Source organism: Drosophila innubila, assembly GCF_004354385.1.
Source record: "Drosophila innubila isolate TH190305 chromosome 3L unlocalized genomic scaffold, UK_Dinn_1.0 0_D_3L, whole genome shotgun sequence".
Lineage (NCBI taxonomy): Eukaryota > Metazoa > Arthropoda > Insecta > Diptera > Drosophilidae > Drosophila > Drosophila innubila.
The window spans coordinates 8,116,829-8,135,555 of NW_022995376.1; the positions used below are offsets into that span (position 1 = coordinate 8,116,829).

Consider the following 18,727-nt stretch of genomic DNA (forward strand, 5'->3'; position numbering starts at 1 on the left):
AATAAAGTTTGAATTGAAAATGAAAATTTCAACTCATTATTAGTTTCTTTTTCAGTCAAAATGAATTTTTAAAATGCAGAATCTTTTAAAAACTGTCCCGCAATGTCTTATTAGACACATCTCAACTGTAGATCGTGAGAAGGCCTGTCAACTTCTCTCAAAGTTGACCGAAAATGCAAATGAGGTAAACTGCCAGCAGGTTTAAGTTTCCAGTTCTAAAAAGAATCCATACAGCTAATGCTCAAGTCCTTGACTAAAAGTCCGGAATACACAATCAAGTTGAACTCACGGGACTTTGTAACTGAAACGGACAAGGCTGTGGAACGGCTGCTTGTTAATGGCATTAGAAAACAATTTCCAGATCATATAATTATTGCGGAGGAGGGCACCGAAGGTGTGTCTAAAAGCAAGGAGATTACCGCTGCACCCACCTGGATAATAGATCCCATAGATGGCACTATGAATTTTGTTCATGGTTTTCCCCATTTCTGTACTTCGATTGCATTATATGTAGAGAAGAAGGCAGAACTCGCCTGGATCAGTAATCCTATGCTCAGACACAACTATGTAGCCCAAAGGGGCAAAGGGGTTTACTTCAATGGTCAACCGAGGCGAGTGAGTAATCAGCGGGATCTGAGGCAGTCGCTCATCTATCTGGAATGGTCACTGCGTCGTCGGCAGAAAGACAACGTGAATGTGTCTATGGAAAATAAAATCAAATTGCTGCCCTTAGTTCATGGGTAAGTGGAGATCGAGGTTGTTGTTCTGAATTTAAGTTATCTTCTTAGTATTCGCTCCCTTGGCTCGGCGGCTCTTAATCTGGCCCATGTGGCCATTGGAGCTTGTGATGCCTATGTTCAGTTTGGGCCACAAGTTTGGGATTGGGCAGCAGGTGTCTTGATGGTCCAGGAGGCAGGAGGTGTCGTTATCGATCCCTGCGGCGGAGAGTTTGATATTCAATCGCAACGTTTACTGGCAGCATCAACACCCGAATTGGCCGAGCAATTTTTACCCATATTGATTCAAATGTTTCCTGGAGACACAAAGTCAACAAAGCCGGCTAAAAGTTGACATTTTAAAGCAAGCTTTGTTACATCGTTTACGTATTTCTATTGATTAAATATTTATAAATTTTCAAGTATTAAATACACAACAAATTAATGCAGAACCTCATCAAGGGTTTCTTGTTTGGCTTTGGTTGTGGCAAGGGCACAGGCTCTCCGGCTGCCTCTCCGGCTGCCTCTCCGGCTGCTGCTGCTGCCAAGAACACAGGCAATTCTGGCAAGAGACTCCAGAAGAAGAAGAAGAAACCATGCGACGATGGCATCATTGACATGGACAAATGCTTCGAGGTGGGCTATAAATCTGTGCAACGGGCGACAAAAGAGTTAATGCAGGCTCTTGACAAGAAGAAGTTGCCGGCTCACGATTTTGACCTGTACACCAGATGGAACACTCGGATAGAGGATATGCTGGTGATCGACATCTCGGAGCACTATCCCAAGCATAAGTAGGTTTCACATTAATCAAATGCATGAAGAACTTATTCACAGTCCTTGCATAGATTTATTACCAGAAATAAGCACCGAAAACGAACAGAAACTAGCTTAACGGATGATCCCACCTGGTTTATAGATCCTATACACGGGACTATTAATTTTATGCATGGCTTTCCATATGCCGTCATCAACTTGGCCTTCTGGGTGTCCAAGCAGCCAAGGTTTGGCATCATTTGGAATCCGCTTCTGGATCAATGTTATACTGCCCGAACTGGCTTTGGATCCTACATGAATGTGAATCCCCTGCGAGTCAGTAAACATACTGAATTATCCGATGCCCTGATCATGCATGAGTTGGGCACAAATGAGAGTTTCAGCGCTGACCAGCTCAGATATATTAGGAATATCACAAATAATGCACATGGGTAAGTTTGTGCTTGCTATGTTAGCTGCCGGATCTCATAACTAATCAATCAATCAATCAATCAATCAATCAATCAATCAATCAATCAATCAATCAATCAATCAATCAATCAATCAATCAATCAATCAATCAATCAATCAATCAGACTTCGAAGCCTCGGTTGCACTGCGTTGAATATGTGCATGGTGGCCCAGGGATTTGCAGATGCCTACTTGGACTTCAACTGCACTTCCTGGGATATGTCCGCGGCCACACTGTTGGTTAAGGAGGCGGGAGGCGTGGTCTTGGATCCCTCGTTGCAGCCATTTGATATAATGTCCCGTAGAGTTTTATGCGCCTCCACGCGGGAGTTGGCAGAGGAACTATCAGCGCTTCTTCCCTCGAATATCAATAATAAAAAGACGAAAAATATATCGGAGTCCTCTGCTAGGACTAACAAAGTCTCAGATAAGCCCCAAAAAGACGAGTCCGATTCAAAAATCAGATTGACAATTGACAAAGATCCGTCCAATTCGGCAAATAAAACGTCTAAGATTGACAAATGTAGCGAGGAAGAAGACGGATCTTCTAATGATAATACAATGGTGCGCAGGGTATTATGCGCATATACACAGAAGCTGGCGGAGGATTTATCATCACAACCCAGCCATTTATACAATAGAACTAGTATATCTTCTAAAGAGACAGTTACGGATACACAACGAGAAGACCGAACCCTTCAAAAAATCGGAGCTGACATGCCCAAGAAATCCAAGAACCCATCAAGGCAAAGTAGTTCAAAGGACGAGTTAATTAAACCTACTAAAAAAGTTTTAGTTGCACCCAACGACTCATCTTCGCGGATTGATCCCACCTTACCACCCTCTATGAAATTTTCGGGATATCCCAAAAAAATTGAGAAAACTAGAAAAAATTCGGTTAGTAAGTATCCCTCAGATCCAAATTTTCCGGGCCAAGGTTCTCTGTTCTAGAAGGCGTTGTATATGTTTGTGAATATTATTGAAATATGTAAATTTTAGCAAATTTCACGAATAAACTATAGCTTTTAAAATATGTATCGATTTGTATGGCAACGGTTTCTGCCAATCAGACCGATAACAAGCAGAAAAAAGTCAACGGTAGGCTGTAAAATCGATATCGATAAATGCGCTGTGCAAATGTGTCGTCTGGTTGACAAAGCTGCCAAGGTAAGCATTCGATTAAAAGCTGCCTGCTACGAAATGAGAGAGATCCTTATGTTTGCCAGCATATGAATGCAGCCACTAAGAAGATGCGAGTCTTTGAGACCAAAGATAATTATTTGGATTTGGTAACAGAAACAGATCGCGAAATTGAAAGGTTGTTGATTGAGGGCTTAAAGGCACACTTTCCCAACTATATTTACATTGGGGAAGAGGGCACTAGCGGTACATCTTCGGGTCGAAAACTGACCGATCAGCCGACCTGGATTATTGATCCAATCGATGGCACTACGAACTTTATACACGGCTTTCCCTACACCTGCATATCGGTGGGTTTCTGGTTAAATAAAAAGCCGGAGTTGGCAATTTGTCATAATCCCTTGTTGGAGATGAAATTCACAGCACGTCGCAATTGTGGCGCCTATTTAAATGAGTCTCCAATACGTGTAAGTGGACAAACTAAACTGGAACGAGCCTTGATCATGAATGAACTGAATTCCGCAAATTTCGAGCCAAAACTCATGGCCATACAAATGGGAAATGCTCAAAAGATGCTGCAAAAAGCACACACGTAAATAGGTCAGCATAATCCTCTCCAGATTCTGTTAATGTAAATGTCACAGGCTGCAAACCACGGGATCAGCTGCCATGGATCTGTGTCTGGTGGCCATGGGCGCTGCCGATGGGTATTACGAGTTTTATCCCCATTCCTGGGACACTGCAGCGGGTGTACTCTTGGTGCGGGAAGCAGGCGGAGTTGTCATGGATCCAGCTGGTGGAGAATTCGATCTGATGGGCAGGCGTGTTTTGGCCGCTGCCACGCCCCAATTAGGCTGTCAAATGGTGGAGCTGCTGGGCGACATGCAAATCTATCATCCCAGAGATGACGAACCTTCCAAATAGAATCGACAGTTATATGACTTTGTATTAAAAGTCACAATGTTAACTTGTTGTTAGAAAATAAAATTGAAAAACTCGTACAGAAATTAAATTTGGGCATTTCTTTGGCGGCACTTGCTTCAGCCATATTCCCATCTTTCCCAATTCACCACAATGGCTGAGGAGCAGAAGAAGAAGGAAGAACCAAATCAAAACGCGTTGGAGAACGCGGCCACTGAATACGGCTTAGAGGATCACGAGGCAACTCAGCAGGATCCACGGGTCAACGAATTGCGACGCGCCGATTCGCATCATGCCAGCAAAACTCAAGCAAATCAACAACCGAAATCGCCACAAGCAAAATCGCCACCTGGAACGGAGAAGGTTTCCGAAGACAGAGCATCCAATGCGGCGACTCGTTATGGCTTGGAGGATCATAAGGCCAATACGGAAGATCCACGAGTTAATCAAATACGACAGCCCAAGAGACAGACGGAAATTACTCCAATTCCCGTCAGCAATGAGAATCCACCGGAGGGACAACCCACCACTGCTGCCAAGCTGCGATCATCGTTAAAGCGCGTCTCCACTGGACCAACTCCGCCGCCTCCTCCACCGCCACCACCACCGACATCTAGAACACCCTACGAGACACCGTCCGACTCGACTGGAACACCAGTACAACCACGAACACCAGCAATACCACCACCGGCACCAGTCGACGGTCACACCACACAGGACAAACAAAAAAAGTCAAACCGTGTCAATAAGTTCACCAATACGGATGTAAGCTTCGATCCATCAAAGGAGTATGCGAGCAAGACAACAAACACTGCCGGTCAAATGTACTCGGAGGAGGAGGAGAGCAGTGCCGCTGCACCACCGCCAAAACCACCTGTTCCCACGGAATTGAACCTGGATGATTGTTTTGCCTTTGCTGTTGCGTTGGTCATGAGAGCGGGTGCATTTGCACTTAGTTCCAACAAAGCCAAGCAGAGACTATCGTATACCACGAAGGATCATGAGCACGATCTGAACACACGCACCGACAATGAGGTGGAGGCAATGCTAGTCAGTGAAATAACAGCTAAATATCCTACTCACAAGTAAGTCCAATTATTATTACGCGGACTTAAATAATTTCCCTCTTTTTAGGATTATTGCTGAGGAGGCAATTTCCAGCTCGGAAACTGGTCAGGTAAAATTAATCGATGATCCCACTTGGATTATTGATCCCATTGATGGCACCATGAATTTCGTTCATCATTTTCCCTATTACTGCATCTCTGTGGCGCTTTTGGTAAAGAAGGATACGGCTTTTGGCATAGTGTATAATCCTCCATTAAATGAATTATACACGGCGCGAAAGGGACAGGGTGCCAAGTTAAATGACGAACCGATGACTACTAGCGGCCAGGAGGATCTCAAAAGTGCAATGATCCTACAGGAGTACAGCTCCGGCATGAATGATGCACGGACCACTGCAGCCATGGAGAATGCCAATCGTCTTATCAAGAAGACTCACGCGTAAGTTAATATTTTAGATAAATGATGAAATTCAAGATAAAGTTTTTAATTTTTTTTTATAAAATTTGAAAATATTTCTTAAATTTTTATTAAAAAATTATCAAATATAATCTCCGACTTGCAGTTTACGTTCAATTGGTTCCTCGGCCATGGGACTGGCAATGGTCGCCTCGGGCGTAGCAGATGGATTTTACTTCTTTGGTCTGCACGTCTGGGATATGGCTGCTGGCAATTTACTGGTCACTGAGGCGGGCGGCACTGTAATGGATCCCGCAGGAGGTGAAGTGGATATTATGTCGCGACGTGTTTTAGCTGCGGCTACGCGAACACTGGCCTTTCAGCTATCCGCGGAGCTCACACAAAACTATCCCAAGCCGAGAGATGATGAGCCAAGATCAATTGCACCTATTCCAGACCCTACCAAAAAGGATTTCAATGCCCAGACAGAATTTTCAGACTCCACTCTGTCGCTTAGTTCATCGGAAACTTCAAGACATTCAGTAAACAGAAATTTAAATTGATAGTCCATAAGCCAGTAGCACGCCAGAAATTGTTATTCATTTGAAAATGCTTCAATAAAAATTTTAGTACGAGAATAGCTTGTTTTTTATTTATGATCAAAAATAAGCTCAAATAAGCAATCCAACAACTCATTTTTAATCTTATTTAAAAATGAAATGTAACAGCTACTGTTTATAACGCATTTAATCGATTAATTTACTTTGCCGCACCACAACCTCATCACGATATATTCTAATTGCAGTGAATCACAGCAAGTTTAATTTTCTGAATAAGTTCACTCTGTTCATCCATTTAGTTCAATTGAGTTGGTCAGTTGGCAATGAATAGCTTTTAAACTCTAGCTTTAAGATTATAAAAGTTGCACATTTTGAAACATTTTGAATATTGATCACAATCTGACCCACAAACTAAGCCTGCCACTCCGCTTTTTTTGGTGCGGCATTAGTTTTAAAACCAATTGGCAGCACTGAAACCACATTTGCGGTTTAGTTTTTTTGTGAAAACAACACAACTAATTTAATTATAAATACGCATTTGTGCTTTGACTGTTAGTGGAAAAACACCAACTGGCGTGAAATGGCAGACAGCGTAGATCTCGGCAAGTGCTTTGAAATAATCAACAATCTGACCACAGAGGCAGGCAGGGTGAGTTTAATTGTGTGTTTGTGTGTGGTTAACAGACAATTAAAAAGCGTCTTTTAAACAGCTGATTGCGCGCAACAATGAGACAAGGCAGGATTTTGTTTGCAAGTCGGGTGACATTGATTTGGTCACCCAAACGGACCAGGATGTGGAGAAGTTGCTTATGAACGGCATTCGCCAGCATTTTCCAGATCACAAGTAGGCAAATTGGAATCCAATTGGGATTTTGATACTAATGCTCTTAAGACAGGTTCATAGGGGAGGAGGAGAGCAGCACTGGCGCAGGTGTCAATAAGCTAACAGATGCCCCAACCTGGATTATCGATCCAGTGGACGGCACCATGAACTTTGTCCATGCATTTCCACACTCGTGCATTTCAGTGGGCCTCAAGGTGAACAAGGTCACGGAAATTGCCATTGTTTACAATCCCATGCTGGAGCAACGCTTCACAGCACGTCGTGGTCAAGGTGCCTACTACAATGGACGCCGCATCCAGGCTAGTGGACAGAAGCAGCTAAACAAGGCGTTGGTAACCAGTGAATTTGGTACCACACGTGATGAGCAGAAAATGCAAATTGTTAACGAGAATTTCGCCAAAATGGCCAAAAATGTGCATGGGTAAGTGAGCTGTCTTTTAACTGCCAATTTTCTATGATTACTGATTGAATTTCCTTGGTAAGCCTGCGAGTGCTGGGCTCAGCAGCCTTGAACATGGCCATGGTGGCCTTAGGAGCTGCCGATGCCAACTATGAGTTTGGCATTCACGCCTGGGATGTCTGTGCTGGCGACTTAATTGTGCGGGAGGCGGGCGGAGTTGTCATTGATCCAGCTGGCGGTGACTTTGACATCATGTCACGACGTGTGTTGGCTGCTGCCACACCCGAACTGGCTCAGGATATAGCCAAGTTGCTGACGCAATACTATCCACAACCAAGAGACGATTAAACCAAAGAGGGAGAATGATACAGAGGAAAAATGCATTTGATGCACATCACGTTTCCTAGAAACTACTTACTGATGATGATGATGATGATTAGCCAAAAAGCATTTGATTATTGTTAACCAAGTACCTTAAAGGAATTTCCATTTTAATCCGAAATAAAACTCGAGTTATATACATTATACATATACATATTTATGTATATATAATTATATAACCACTAGCATAGTAGTTTTATCAGTTTATTCAAAGACGTTTGTTTGTTTGCTTTCAAGTACTTTTTCTGTAATTTAATTACAATCAGCGGCGCTTGGTTTGCAATTTCATTAGATTTATTTCGTTTCGGTTTGCATTTATTTGTAAGTTTATTTTTGCAAATGTTTATTCTTATCTACTTTTGTAGCTTACTGTAATGCATATTGTTGATTTTTGTATTTTTTGTATATATTGTTTAGCTGATAGTAAAGCAATGTTGCTTTGTTTGGATGAAGACAGAAAACCTGCTGTTTTTCATAAGGGAAATACCAATAGCTATATAGTAAACATATTCGCATTGTCTGATCATAACAAATGATTGTGCAAGAACTTGTCTGAACCGGATACTAATTGGCTGATTCTGTTTTGTTATCTGTATTATCTGGAGGCATAATCATATAAGCATTACAATTTGTATAGTTGTGCCCTTGTTTAGTTTATAGCTAAAGCGAGCACATACGAATTTGTTAATGCATTTGTTGCTGGCTTCTTTTATTTGCACTGATCTTGCTTTTGGAGTAGTCTGAATAGTGACACTTAAACTAACTAACTAGCAACGAGCGAGAGATTTGTTATCATAGGAAGTCGACGTTTGTTCTTTAACACTTTATTATTTGTTTATTAATGCTTTTTTTCATAGAGTATTATTTTATTATTTATTTATGAATGCATGTTTCTTATTTGTTTGTTTCTATGTATTGTATGTACGTGTATGTACTAACCATAAATACCATTTAAAATTTGACACATCATTGAAAAATGTAATCAAAGTTACAGTAGGTAAAAAATTGTATCTATGTATTCTCAATATTTTGTGTGTATAATTTAATAATGTAATTAAATAAAAAATATAAAATATTAACGCTACATTCACAAGGTTCCATTATGCGCACTGGTTTACAATTTCAATTCATCTTCCTTTACTTCGTCAGGGTATTCGAGAAAATGATTCTGAATAGGTTTTTGGATAAGCAAATATCTCAATTTGAAGCTAGAACATTTAGTTGAGTGTTTACTACGAATATTGCAATTTTATATATACTATATATATAGTTGTAGATACAAATTCTAGATCAATAAGCGAAAGGTACACATGGAGCATAAAACGGTCGCTACGTCAAACTCTATTTAAATTAGGCATTGAGCGCAGCTCCCTCTATATAAGTAAATGTTATTTATATATATTTGTTAATAATATTTTGTTTTTCACACTAATAAAATTTACAAAATGTTCTATATAAATTCAACAATTAATGAAGAGCTTTAAAGTTTTTGAAGATATCGAAATATCTAGATTTATATGTATGTATTATGATTTGTTGTTGTTCTTGTTGTTGATTTAACATGTAATACACAAAAATTTAGCACCAATCTATTCAAAAATTCATCAAACTATTTGATTGTTCCAAGTTATACAAATTAAGCACTTAAAATTATGCGATATTTAAACGAATATGAACACGTTTCGAATGGAAGTGACGTCAGAGGGCCGTCCTTGAGTTACACTTTCCAAAATTAAGGACACACATAATGAATTAATATAGTAAACGAATATATCCATATCATTATACAAATATTCATTGTTGGCGTTTTGGAAAGAGCACGATTATAGCGCAACTTAAAGAAATAATAATCAAGCCGTAGCAATGTTAAACGTTAAAAAATTAATTTAAATTTATTTACACGCAGATACAATAAACGAGCAAAGAAAATTGGGTCTTTTTGCTTGAACTACGCTAGAATAACTCTACTTTTACATATGTATATATATATATATTTGATATAGTTATAAGTAGTTCTTTAATTATACAATAAGTATTCTTAACAAAAAAAAAACCAGTATTTTTCGAACTTGAACGCTCGCACTTCAGTCGAGTTTTTTTTTGAAAAATTGACCGACAAAGCTGGCCAATAAATGATAGGGAATTGAGTGTGAAAAGGGAATTGGGAACGGGCAGGTAATAGTAGAGATTTGTTTACTAGGGAGTAGTTTGATGAGTTTGACAATGAAATAAATAAATCTTATGTTGCGCATGGGATATGTTCGGCTTGTGCTTTAGCTTTAGCTGGTGTTTCATCTTTTTTTTCCTTCGAATGATTCAAAATTAACAAAAACATTTCTCAAAGTCTATAATTGTAGTTGTATGCATGTGTGTGTGTGTATGTATGTGTGTGTTTGAGTGTGTGAATGTGGCTTAAAAATGTTTGCGAACGCCTTTAACATTGCTAAATATTTAATGCTTTTACTTTTAGTTGTAGTTTTAGTTGTAGTTTATGTTTTAGTTATAGTTTTACTTTTAGTTAACTATTTGTATGTATCTGTGTATCTTGTAAAATGGATAAATGTTTGCCTTTTAACTTGTTGAGTAGTTGATGCTGCTGCTGATGATGGTGCCAACACTTGGTTTAATGCTAATTACTTAAACAATACCGCTGGTAGAATCTTATTGTTGTGTTCTACAGCTCGTCATCCGCCTTGGGTATGTCGAAGATCTCGGCAAAGAGCGGCGGCAGACGCAGCTTGGTCCAGTTCATTCGCAGCCAGTCTAGATGTGAGAAGTGCTTGGCTCCCAAGGAGCGCAGCTCTGGTATCTTAGCCTCCAGCGCCGGCATCAACTGCAACGCCTGCGTCGATCCGGCACGGGATCGTAGTATCTGAACACGCAACGCCTCCGCCACAAGCTCACGGGCACGGGCAATCACCTTGGGCTCACTGAGACCCGCCCGATCCGAGGCCAGCAGCACCATGGCGGAGAAGAGGCCAATCTCCGTGTCGCTCAATCCATACGCATTCAACGTGTTGGCAAAATTCAGCAGGGCATTCACAAAGTCCGACTAGAATAAGGAAATAAGGATAAGTAAATGCTGCAGTTGTAGTTGTATAATTTAATTTAGATATTTTGATACTCACATCGTAGAGTATCTCAAGCTGCTGGCGTGTCAGATAAGCGCCATCGTCCAGCGTCAGCGTCGTATCATTGATCAGACGCGCCACATGCGTCAGCCACACCTCAAAGAAGCCCAGTTTGATGAGTATCAGTTGGTCGTCCTGCGTGAAATCACAGAAGCCAGGTACGCGTTTCGCAAACTCCACAATACGCTGCACGCCGGGCGTAACGCGGGCCGAGAACTGTTGCCACAGCCAGATCTTCTGAAACTCCAGGCTCTCTGCCACAGTGTTGACAATCTGTCGATCGATAAGAGATGATTGGTTAAAGCTAATGTAATAGCAGGGTTGAAGCTTAAGCTTTAAGTAGCTTTACGTACAAATTTTATTATTGTAATAGCCAGAAAATTTAAAGAAATTCTAGAAATATTGCTAAATGACTTTAATATACTTAAAAATCAATATCTTCTTTGTAGAAAATATATCAATAGTAATTTGTACGTGAATATTTAAGCTATCATAATTTACATACTTCTAAAATTCTTGTAATTTTATAGATATCATACAGTTTATTTTAAATAGTATTTTTTTTTTGTTAACATTTTTTAAATTCAAGTTTTAGCTATTTTTAGCTAACTTTTTTGAACGATTTAGCTATTTGCATCATTTAAAATTCTGTCAACAATGTTATAATGACGCCATTTTGTGTTACTTACGCCATTTTGTGGTACAGTTACTGGACGTCGCATCAGTTCGCGTGTCAACTCCTCGGTGTAGGAGCAATTTAGGCGATGCGCCTGTGAGACGCACATGATCACATCGTAGACAGTCAGTTCGTTGGCCGTGCCGGCGAGGGCATCATGATGATCGTGGGGATGGCACATGGCCACCTGGGTCATGGCCATGTCGCTGCTGCTGCCCATGCCGACGACCAATTGCTGATGATGGTTGCCCACAACTACAGCTGTGGCATTGCTGTTGTTGTTACCGCTGTTGTTGTTGTTATTATTGTTGTTGTTGTTGTTGTTGGCACTATTGCAACCGCCCAGCTCCGATGGCGATGAGGCAATCGAACACATTTGTGGCGTTTGTGGTGTATTCGGTGTATTCACACGCACGCTGCTCGCATGCGGCTGTTGCTGTTGTTGCTGCTGCTGCTGTTGTTGTTGTTGTTGTATTAGATTTGTATGCAAATTATTGGCACTGGTATCATCCACATTGAGGGGCGTGCTAGTTGCTGCGGCTGATGCAGCGGCTGCTGCGGCACGGTTCAGCTCACGTGAACGCTTCGGTACGCGACCATAACGCACAGCTGCAAGAAAGAGATAGAGCGATGTAGCTGTCAGTTTGGTTTTAAAATAAAATCATTTGTCAGTTCAGCTGCAAAGTATGCAACTCTTGTCAGCTATGCTGTCATCTCAAAAGTATGCTACACAAAATATACAAATTGTGCTAAAAATTTAAAAAGTATAGCATACTTTCAAGTGCAACATTTAAATATTTATTTAAAGATTACACCGCATAGTTTATAAATCTGCTCGATTAATAATTAAAGCACATTTAAATTGTCTTTTTTTTGGACTTGGCAACATGTTTTTAAAATTGTATTTCTTCGTCATTAACATTAAAAGTTTCCATTAGAGATGTGTACAAAAATTAAGCAATTTATTAGTTTCTAAAAGCAATTTAAATTTAATGCCCAGCAAACGGCATAAAGGTTTCACTATATGGTTTTTTTTGTATGTTTTTTGGCATTTTTTTTTTGCGGGTTTTGAAATGTTCATTAGCTTGTCTGTTTAGTTTTTCAGCAAAGCAAAACGAAACAAATTGCAAAAATGTAAACGTGAAATTTCTTTTGTGCAACCAAATACACAGCATATTTTATTAATTAAAATCGCATTTGCCTTTTGGCTGGCAAACAGACAGCGTCGACACAGCTGCTGTTGCTGTTGCTGTTGCTGTTGCTCCAGTTGTTGCTGGTTTTCAACTGGTGGCAGCAACACTGGCGATGGCGTCTACGCTCACTTTATCAGTGGGACATTGACCCACTGTGCTCAATATATATTATATATATAAAAAAAAAAAACTGTCGGCAACTGATTTTGTTGTTGCTGCCATACGAATAAACACTCGTAAGTGTGTTGTGTGTGCGTTTTCTTTTTGCCTTTTGCTTTGCATTGTTGTGGTATTCGCCACAGTCACAGTCACAGCAAGAGCTAAAGCCAGCGGCGGCATCAGTTTCAGCAGCAACAACAACAACAACAGACAATCCAAAAGATACATTCGTATATAGTTGCACTAATCACAAAAGCGTGCGGCTGTTGGATGTTGTGCAAAGTGGTCAATGGTTTGTCTAAAAAGTTGCTCAAGCTTTAGACAAGCGAAAGAAATTGCGCATACGCAGCGGGTGCCCGGAAAACTCGACGGCTGCGTGGGAAGTTGACAGTGTGTGTGTGTGTGTGTGAAAAATGATCGTTTCGTTAAGTTGGTCAACACACATTGACCCACATCTGTTGACCACTTTGATATGAGGCACAGGCACAGGCCTTGTCGAAGTTGCAGTCACGCTTTGCATCAGTTGCTCATCTCGTTAATTGTCACAGCTCGTAAATTAATTATGACATAATAACTACAGACACGCACACACACGTCCACACACAATAGTTGCATATTGTTGTTATTGTTGTCATTGTCGTCAGCTTGCCACCTTCAACTCTGTTAATTGTTTGTGGCGGGCGCTTTGCTCTGTTTATTTTAAGGTGGCTTCAATTAGCAGCTCATTGCGATGATGGCAGCTGCACGATTTGTTTATTTATCGCTTGTTGCCTTTCGGCTTTTGTGCAGATTTTTTTACACCACTTTGTTTGCCTGTTTCGGCCCAAGGGTATGGACAAGCACTTCCACTGCCATTTGAAGCTGTCAAGAAGTGGATCAGATCATTGACCAGAATTTATGCGAGTTCACAAGTGCTACAACTTTAAATCAAATAAATCAATAAGCTGATGCAATTATTTGATAGTTGAATCTACTAAATAAAAACGCTCTTATCAAAATAGGGAAAAATCAATGCTAAATACCTCTAGACCTTTAAATATTTAATATATTTTTTTGCTTTCTGTTTTAAATTTGTATAAATTTTTTAAATTATTAATTTCAATGATTTTTCTCAATTTTCCAATTTTATTTTAAATTACTTTTGGGCAACTGCTGTTAGCTGACGTTAAATAAATAAATAAATAAGAAGAAACCTTTACAAAAAGTGTGTCCCAGTTGGCAAAACATTTTCTGAAATATTTAAGCTGTGTAAGACGCCATTTTAGATGGCATTTGATGGCACTACTTAAACAAACATTTGTCATAAAAGTCACAGTACATTGGGGGCCACTAACTTCTGTATGTATGTGGGTATATGTACTCCTTTTATTGCCCATAATCTGCAACATTAGCTATTCAATCGTGCCAGCTTAGTTGCTTTGCTCCACATTTTAGACTGTCAGCTGCTACCTGCCACATGCCACCTGCCAACTGCCAACTGCCACCCACAAGCATTTCCATTTTGGCTGAGGCACTCGAGAAGAGTGCAGGTCAACATCATCCATTATACACAGTCCAGGTCAGAGCAGGCAGCAGTCACATAAATAAGACTAAGCCTAAACTTCTTTTCCTGCTAAAAGCATCTTAAGTGATTTAGTGCAGCCAAACGGCTTCAATGCTCAGCGGCCCAATGACCCAACAGAGCGAGAGAGGTAGAGAGATGATGATGATGGGGGGAATATAAACTTGTTTTGGATGCTGCATCCATTCATCCATCCATCCATCCATCCATCCATCTATAGCAACTGCTCGTTGAGTGCCAGAGCCAAGGATTTGGGTCACTGAAATGTGAAGCGGCAGCCCGTAAAGTGGCCCAAATGTTGCCCACTTTTGACCGTAGCCGTTGCCGTTGCCGTTGCGTTGTTGGCCATTAGCATGCGAGGCTTAAGCCAACTGCCAACCAGGCAGACATCAACTACCAGCCAACAACAACAGCAACGACAACAGCAATCAAAGCATATATGTACATAATCATACACACACACTCTTACACACACATTTTAAAATGTAGTTGATTTTTTTTTTGTAGTTGTAGTCTTTTTTATTTTTTTTTTTTGGTTTTATTGTGCGCATGAATGGGCCTGGCCCCGGTTCCGCTCCCTTCCCCTCCCCCTTGCCCCCCTTCCCCTTCTCCGTTCCCCACTAGCACCGGCATAATTTGGCCCATAGTTGCTGCTGACCTCGTTTGAGGTCGTTCATTCACCTGTCGCTGCCGCTGTTGTTGTTGCTGTTGTTGTTGTAATTATTGTTGTTGTTGTCGCTGTCGCCGGGGCTGCACTTTATGCACTCCACATTTGCATACACACATGTGTGTGTGTGTGTGTCTGTGAGTGTATTGGCCGTCGTGTTTACCCAGTTACGAAATTGTGCAAAACGCTGCGGCTTACTTGGGTGAAAGTTTGTTTTTGTTGCTGCCGCTGCCGCTGCCGGCTGCCAAAAAGAATAAACAAACTATGCGGTCCCAACTTTTAGTGTGTCGTTTGCTAAAGCCAACTAAGGGGAGTATTGGCTATGTCACAGATTTTGTAACAACTTCAAAAACTAAAATCAATTTTGATTTAACTAATGGGACTACATCCAAATGCAAACTTTGCAGTAAAAGATTAATTATTGGTGGAAACACACATAAAATGAATAGGAAAGACGATTTATTTGAAGTGGAAATACTACTCAATTAAAGTCAGTCGGTGATATTGATGTTATTGATATTTTAGCTATTTTTCCCCAAAACTATCAAATAAAATTAATATTTTTTCATATCAAAATATTATTGGAATTGATATTTTTTAGAAATATTAACATGCCTAGTTAACTGGTATTAATGATCAATAATCTTTTTTTGTATTATCAGTGATAACTGATCTATTGGTTTTATTGATTTTAAATATTTAAATATTTTTAGAAATTTCAACATGCCTAGTTAACTGTTAATAATGATCAATAATCTTTTTTCGTATTATCGGTTATAACTGATCGATTGGTTTTATTGATTTTTTAATAAATATAGCTTAGAAAACTTTTGAAAATTTTAAAAATTTGTTTTTAAAAAGCAGTAACAAATATAATAGTAAATTTGTTTGAATTAAAAAAAATATTAAAGGGTATTTAATGATCGGTTAACCAGCAGCTAGGCGTTTATTTCTTCAATTTGTTTGCTTTTGTTTGCAGCAAGGTGTGTCGGTGTTTGTTTGTCTGTGTATGTGTGTGTGTGTGTTTGTGTGTGTGTGTGTGTGGTAGTTTGTATCTGGAGCAGCTAAAATTGTTAGTTGCGTGCTAAATTTGTTGCTTGCCAGCGACAACAACAACAACACTAACAATAACACGCACACACACACTCACACACACTGCACACACACAGCAGCCGCCCACCCGCCTTGTCCGCCAGCAACAACAAAAATTGTGTCAAGCAATTTGCGTATATTATTGCAACAGTGTTGTTGTTGTTGTTGTTGTTTTTGTTGTACTAGTAGTTGTTGTTGTTTTCATGGAGCCAATTGCAGTTTAATGAGCGTTAAAAGTAATTTTTGCCATTTGGCATGACGCAAGTTTCATTGCTCTGCGTTGTTTTTATTTATTTTTGTTCTTTTTTTTTTTAATCCATGCCCGCCGGACAGTTGTGCACATTGTGCGGAAAATCACAAACGAAATCCTCGCGATTGAACCACATGCCCAACTCACAGAATCCCAATACGGGACACATCTCAACACAGGTCCAAAAGAACCGACAATGCTCGGCATGTGGAATAATCTGTCCATGGAATGAGCAGCGCACTTCTTGGTTTTCGCAGTCATCAGATGGACCCGGCGGAGTTGGAGTTGGCGTGGGAGTTGGAGTTGGAGTTGGTGTGGGAGTTGAGGTTGGTGTGGGAGTTGGAGTTGGTGTGGGAGTCGGAGTTGGTGTGGGAGTTGGCGGTGTAATTATATCCGAGCACTCGCCATCCCAGCGTGGACATTTCCCGGGCACACAGGCATTCAATAGAATATCAAACACTTGACCAAGTGGACACAATCTTCTATCGATGCTATTATCACCACAGTAGTAGTAACTGGTGCAATCCTCGCAATCCGGCACCAAATCTCCAATCTCATGACCCGCACAGAAACAGATGCCATCTCTGCTGCAAGCCAATCTTGCATCCAACTGGCCACAAGCCTGGTTAACAGCCAGAAGCAGCACACAAAGCTGATAAACTTTAAATGGGAATCTCTTCAAATTGGCAAACTGAATTATTTTTATTGGCTTAAAGAACTTTACCGAGCTTCATCTGAGTTGGTTTGGTTTGCTTCTACGTAAGAATAACAACTGACGGCATTCCAACTACAATCCTAGACATTTTATAGGACTTTAGCTATAGATATGGCTTATAGACTTGTTTAAGATAGAACAAACGATAACGATTTGTTGTTTTAGCACTTGACCTGCCTTTAGTGGATAAAGGCAATTGATAAAAAAATAATTCAAATAGTTTAAGTGATTTTCCACAGTTGATAATACGAGTGCAATGTTTATAGATTATTTTGTAATTTTTTTGTACTGAGTTATACAAAATTTAATAAAGTTTGAGAGTCGGATAGCGAGAAAGAATGAGAATTATTCAAAATACTGATATAAAAACTTACAGATAAAAAAGTTTAAGCTCAAAAATTCTAATTTAAAAAAAAAACTAGATTGAATATTGGAGTTTTGTATATATTTATCTGATTTAAAAAAAAAATATTTTATACGAATACTTTTGATCTTAATAAAAGGTATTTTTTCTAAGTGTAGAAATTATTTACTGGAGTTTTATATTGATATTTACTATCTATTTTAAAAATTATTTCTTACAAATACTCTTGATTTTAATAATAGATAGTTTTTCTCAGTGTAGAAATTATTCAATGGATATTTTTTATCTATTCCAGCTTTAAAATAACTTTCAATATTATTACTACTCTGAAAACATTTTCTAAATACTTTTCCACGCGTTTTTCCCCTTTGAATATTATTACATACTTTATCTTTGTTGAGCTTAATTATTCTTGTAAGTATTTTATGTATTTTATTATAGACCGCTTCAAGCCAATGGCCAAAATTCCATCAGACCATCTTTTCTTTTGATCAATTTTCAACCTTTTTTGCATAAATTGAATGGCCGTCAAATTACAAAGTCCCACGCATTGAATAAATAAGTTCGCAACCCAAATGCAAGAATTTGCCATTCATTTTGGGTCAAATGATTACGACAAATACAAATACAAAAGGCGAAAACCAAAAGTCAAAGCATCAGCTCAAGTCTAACAAATTGCCGGAGTCTGCAACTAATCGCCTTAGGTGAGGCATATCTATATAGATATATATTGTATATACATATATATATATGCCACGTGTTGCCCATTCGTTTGGAATTTGTGCCTAAATCAGGCAATAAATGCAACTAGGCGGGGCAGTAGAGCAGTAAAAAAAGAGGGCAAAGGGGGCAAGGGGCAAAGAGACGAGGTAAGCGAATATGAATAAAAAATCAGCAAGAAATCAAAATCAGTCAAGGCATATGCAAATTTTGAACTGACCTACTCCCATATGAAAAACCAAATGAAACACGCACGAAACAGCAAATCGAAAGAGACGCCCCAAAAGAGTTATAGATACAAACGCACACACAGATACACACAGATACATACGCACACACAAGTCCAAATTCAAATACAAATCGAATAATCAAAAAATACAGAATATGCAGATATTTATGTAAAGTGCGTACGATGGAAGATTGGATGGATGGATGGATGATATCAACTGAGGGCGTTGAACGATCTTTTGGACTGATCGTTTAAATATATATACATATGTGTGTTGCTCTGTTAATCAGTCAAAAAATATGTTGTTGTTGTTGGGC

At 39.5% G+C, this 18,727-nt stretch overlaps 7 protein-coding genes across 7 annotated transcripts in view; 5 read left to right on the forward strand and 2 right to left on the reverse strand.

The window, feature by feature from the left end:
- The first annotated feature begins 58 nt into the window (after positions 1-58).
- LOC117789124 (inositol monophosphatase 1-like) lies at positions 59-1,165 on the forward strand. Its single transcript, XM_034628172.1, has 3 exons — positions 59-184; positions 235-740; positions 789-1,165. Exons 1-3 carry the CDS (start codon positions 74-76, stop codon positions 1,069-1,071), a joined length of 900 nt encoding a protein of 299 aa, XP_034484063.1. The 5' UTR covers positions 59-73; the 3' UTR covers positions 1,072-1,165.
- Positions 1,079-2,976, forward strand: LOC117789123. Its single transcript, XM_034628171.1, has 3 exons — positions 1,079-1,510; positions 1,565-1,924; positions 2,069-2,976. The coding sequence occupies exons 1-3, from the start codon at positions 1,161-1,163 to the stop codon at positions 2,892-2,894; spliced, it is 1,536 nt and encodes a 511-aa protein (XP_034484062.1). The 5' UTR covers positions 1,079-1,160; the 3' UTR covers positions 2,895-2,976.
- Positions 2,977-3,033: 57 nt separating this feature from the next.
- Positions 3,034-4,095, forward strand: LOC117789125 (inositol monophosphatase 2-like). The gene is made up of 3 exons (XM_034628173.1): positions 3,034-3,110; positions 3,170-3,675; positions 3,728-4,095. Exons 1-3 carry the CDS (start codon positions 3,081-3,083, stop codon positions 4,005-4,007), a joined length of 816 nt encoding a protein of 271 aa, XP_034484064.1. The 5' UTR covers positions 3,034-3,080; the 3' UTR covers positions 4,008-4,095.
- Positions 4,076-6,106, forward strand: LOC117789122 (inositol monophosphatase 2). Its single transcript, XM_034628170.1, has 3 exons — positions 4,076-5,089; positions 5,139-5,510; positions 5,635-6,106. The coding sequence occupies exons 1-3, from the start codon at positions 4,158-4,160 to the stop codon at positions 6,029-6,031; spliced, it is 1,701 nt and encodes a 566-aa protein (XP_034484061.1). The 5' UTR covers positions 4,076-4,157; the 3' UTR covers positions 6,032-6,106.
- A 411-nt stretch (positions 6,107-6,517) lies between these two features.
- On the forward strand, positions 6,518-7,846 carry LOC117788375 (inositol monophosphatase 1). Its single transcript, XM_034627130.1, has 4 exons — positions 6,518-6,677; positions 6,739-6,872; positions 6,925-7,293; positions 7,356-7,846. Exons 1-4 carry the CDS (start codon positions 6,609-6,611, stop codon positions 7,618-7,620), a joined length of 837 nt encoding a protein of 278 aa, XP_034483021.1. The 5' UTR covers positions 6,518-6,608; the 3' UTR covers positions 7,621-7,846.
- Positions 7,847-9,522: 1,676 nt separating this feature from the next.
- Positions 9,523-18,727, reverse strand: part of LOC117787834 (ecdysone-induced protein 78C) — a 40,100-nt gene continuing 30,895 nt past the window's right edge. Inside the window, 3 exon segments of the mRNA XM_034626453.1 lie at positions 9,523-10,705; positions 10,782-11,057; positions 11,474-12,069. Coding sequence (XP_034482344.1) covers positions 10,328-10,705; positions 10,782-11,057; positions 11,474-12,069 — 1,250 coding nt within the window. The 3' untranslated portion in view covers positions 9,523-10,327.
- Positions 16,370-17,154, reverse strand: LOC117787835. The gene is made up of 3 exons (XM_034626454.1): positions 17,107-17,154; positions 16,772-17,042; positions 16,370-16,693 (listed from the first exon to the last, which is right to left on the reverse strand). The coding sequence occupies exons 1-3, from the start codon at positions 17,114-17,116 to the stop codon at positions 16,444-16,446; spliced, it is 531 nt and encodes a 176-aa protein (XP_034482345.1). The 5' UTR covers positions 17,117-17,154; the 3' UTR covers positions 16,370-16,443.